This window comes from Mus caroli, chromosome 4 (genome assembly GCF_900094665.2).
Source record: "Mus caroli chromosome 4, CAROLI_EIJ_v1.1, whole genome shotgun sequence".
Classification (NCBI taxonomy): domain Eukaryota; kingdom Metazoa; phylum Chordata; class Mammalia; order Rodentia; family Muridae; genus Mus; species Mus caroli.
The window spans coordinates 106616258-106620043 of NC_034573.1; the positions used below are offsets into that span (position 1 = coordinate 106616258).

General features: G+C 51.0%; 1 protein-coding gene across 1 annotated transcript; it reads left to right on the forward strand.

Moving 5' to 3' along the window:
* Window positions 1-241: 241 nt before the first annotated feature.
* On the forward strand, window positions 242-1170 carry P3r3urf (PIK3R3 upstream reading frame). The gene is made up of 2 exons (XM_029476527.1): window positions 242-501; window positions 1037-1170. The coding sequence occupies exons 1-2, from the start codon at window positions 273-275 to the stop codon at window positions 1078-1080; spliced, it is 273 nt and encodes a 90-aa protein (XP_029332387.1). The 5' UTR covers window positions 242-272; the 3' UTR covers window positions 1081-1170.
* Window positions 1171-3786: the final 2616 nt, after the last annotated feature.

Consider the following 3786-nt stretch of genomic DNA (forward strand, 5'->3'; position numbering starts at 1 on the left):
ACTCAGTAAACATTCTTAGTATTGTTAATGTGGGTGAGTTTAAACAAAAGTAATTTGTTTCCATCTGCCAACGTTCCTTTCACCAAGGGATCATGCTGTGGTTGCTGGACTCTTGGGCTAGGCTTCTTGAAGTGATTGTGAGGAAGTCTGAGCTATGGCTGGGTGGGGGGTGGGACAAACCTGTAACAAAGAGCACCACCCTTAGGCAGGCTTCATATGTCATAGAGATTCAGTGCTTGGCCAGCAGAACCCCTCAGGAGCTCCCTGTAGTCATGGGGCCTTCTCAGCTTGTTCGAGCCCCTCGGCCTCCGGGCTTGACTTCTCCCTACCGAAGGCCAGGGATGGGTGGGCCCAGGCGCCGGTGTCCCAGTATGTTCAAGTGTAGCCGCAGGACATACCGGCAGAAACCCCGAGGCCCAACTGCCACCAATCCTGCCTCTGTGGCCACAAACATCAGTGACACGGACACTACCACCAGTGTGTTGTTTCTGTCACCTCGAGGTTAGTGGGGAAGTATGGAGATGGAGAATCTGTGACTTAGTGTCCTGCTTTTGCACTCTAAGGACAACCTCTGAAAGTCTACCCTGAGAGCACACATCCTCAGATGACAAGAGAGCTTCAGTGGACAATGTCAGCACTGGGACTGAGATGGAACGCCTGGGGGGAGGTTGGGAGGGGTGAGTCCAAGGGCCAGTGGGGTTTTCACAAATGCCTATTTTTCTTTGTGTGCGTGTACATATGTGCATGTGTGCATGTATGTGTAGGCCAAAGGACATCTGCCTTTCCTGGCGACACTAGCCTAGACTTTGTTAAGTAGGTCAGGCTGACTGACTAACAGGAGGGGTCCATGTGTCTCTGCCTCCACATTGCTGGCATTGATCAGCGTGTACCACCATGCCCAGCTTTTTCATCCGGGTTCTGGATTGACTTGGATCCTTAAAAGACTAACACTTTACTGTGTTACCTGTCAGCCTCCACATATGGTTTTGGTTTTGTTTGTTTGTTTTTTTAATACCCTTCTTTTTTCTTTCTCCAGTTCTCAGATTCCTCTGTCAACCTGGGGGCTTTCTGGTCCTCTAGAAATACCCAGAAGCTCGGCCTGCACTTGACCTGCTGCTCCAGAGGCTGTTGATGGTAGACAGCAAATACAACCATTCTGCTTAAGCTGTCTTACCCCATTCTGAAGTGCTCCAACTATGCGGGACACGAGGGCAGGGTTGGAGGTGGATCCACTTAGGGACAAACTTAAGAGACAGCAGCAAGGATCACTGTGGACCACAGTGAAGTAGAGGAATGGGACAAGGTCAGCCAGACAAACCCATCTTTGTCCTCAGCATTTTGATCTGCCCTGTGATAAGGGGCTCTCCTGCCTGACACTCCCATGGGCACAAGGCGTCTTGGAAAGAATAAGAAGGCACAGATAAGAGACCGGATGAAAGACAGAACCCCACGAGTGCTCTAGAATGAGGTCCGCGGGTGCTAGTCAGTGTGTAGGTGTGGCTGCTAGCTGTGACAGAATGGGAACATTATGGCACATGTGGCTAGTGTGCCTTTAGGACCAAGTGTGCTTCAGCTGTCAGCTGTGAGAGTCCAGGAGTGCTCATGAGGGCAGAGGCAAACCTTAATAGCATTGGCTCAGCTGAGAATGAAGGTCAGGAGGGGGAGGGGGCAGCCTGCAGGAAAAGGGGTGTTCAGAATGGTTAGTGTATGAGGAGGACATGTCTCCTTCAGCATCCCCACCATCACCCCCCCCCCTAAAGCCATCCTCTGAGGTCAGAGTTTTCCAGGACTGCCAGCTGAGCTGGGGCACTTGGGGGTGGGGCAAGACTGAGTTTGAGCCCAGGAAAAGGGGAGGGTGTTGCACTCTGTCTGGCCTGGGGATTTTCCATTTGGATTTCTGAATGCATGCCCATGTGTCATCGGGTTTAAATAGGTTTCCATGAGGTTGTGTCTAGTGGCAGGAACATTGTGAGGGTCTTTGTCTCTAAAGTGTTGATTTGTTCATGGGCTAGTATGAGAGTTGGGGGTGGGGGTAATCCCTAAGACCTTTGGTGGCCTCTCCTCCAAGATTTACGAAGCCTGGCTAACATCGTTTGTTTCTTGTGAGAGGAAAACTGAGTTAAGTATATCTACTGTAAGCTTGCCAGAGTGTGGGATCCTGAGGGGAGGCCTGGGGCAGACAATTCAGTTACATTGGTTCTTGAGTGTGCTGGGCTCCTTGAGATGGAAACAAGCTACTGGACATTAATATCAGCTAGAAGGTGGTTGGACTGGTGTCTAAGGTACACAAGGGGGTTCTGTACATACAAACACATGACATAGTCCACAAACAAATATGGACATGTAAATATAAGTAACTCACAGGTATATAACATAAGAAGCAAATATATGTATGTATCCAGACAAATGGATCTATAAACAGAGATCAGCACTAACAAGAGTCCGATAGATAGAATCCAGCCACCCCTTTGCAGGAAACATGCCCCTACACAGACATAAACATACATACACCCACACACAAGTTCACAAGTATACAGACACAGACACATGCAATCATACTCATGCAAACTCAGATACGCATAGATACACTCACCAGACTTCCCTGCCTTTCAGCTCTGAGGCCCAGATAACTCCCTCCCCAGTATCATTGTATGCAATGTGTGCACACACACCTTTGCTTATGTCTCTGTGTATCTGTGTCTTTGAGAGAGAGAGTGTGTGTGTTTCTGTGTATGTGTATGAGGGGGTTGATAAGCAGAGGGAACTCGATGACATCATCTCTTCTAGCTATTTTTAGCTCCATCTGCAATGACTTCTCCTCCATTACCCCTCCTCCTCCAGGTTTCCAATTCTCCTCTCCCTCCAGGCTCTCAGAGATAGTAACAGCCAGAGAGTACCCACTCTTTAGTTTAGGTGGCCTGCCTGCCGCATGATTGGGTGCAATTCACCGGCTCTCACCCAACCAGAGTTCTTTGGAGTCTGAGGACAGGGCTGATCCCCAGACTGGAGGAGGGGGCTTGAGCTGTGGGGTAACCAGAGCAGGTACGTGGGTTAGACCTGACTGGTCTGCCACTCCTCGGGTGACAACTGTGCTTCCTCTCAGTCTGTAGCATCAGTGCTTGCTGTGTTTAAGGGAGGTGTTCGTGTTGGAGATGAGACAGGTGAAGACAAAATGAGACATCTTCCTCAATGGGAGACAGAACACGGGGAACCTGGCAGCTTCAAGGATGACGTCTGTCTCTCTCTTCTCTTCCATCTCCCAAAGGTTAGATAACAGAAGGAATCCAGAGGGAGCACACCCACCCACCCCCTTCACTCCAGCTTTTCTACCTAGAGGTGTCCAGAAGCAGCACTTCCTTCTCATTCCCTAGTTGTGCTCCCAACCCTGCACCGACCCACCCAGCAAACCCTGGGCCCTCTGCTAGTCACTTCCACTTTTAGACCCCTTCCCTGAGACGGCTCTGTGGGAAGGCCACTGTTCTCCATCTGGAGATAGAGAAGACTGAATCCTAGAGGGGCTAGCACTGGCCCACACCTTATGGTGCCGGGGGAAGCGGCCCAGGGGAGACGGTAAGCAGGAGGAGGAAGTGGGCTCACTGGGACAGCTGGCACAGGTGCAGAAGGCACAGCCCAGGCAGGGAATCAGGTGAGGGGGAGGAGAACGGTAGCCTGAGGGGTCCATGCCAGGAGGAGGGCTTCCTGCTCTAGCCAGCCTTGGGCAGCCACCGGAAAATCGGGTTTGGCAGCTTCAGCCCTGTACTGTGCAGAACTGTGCTGCCGGAAGGG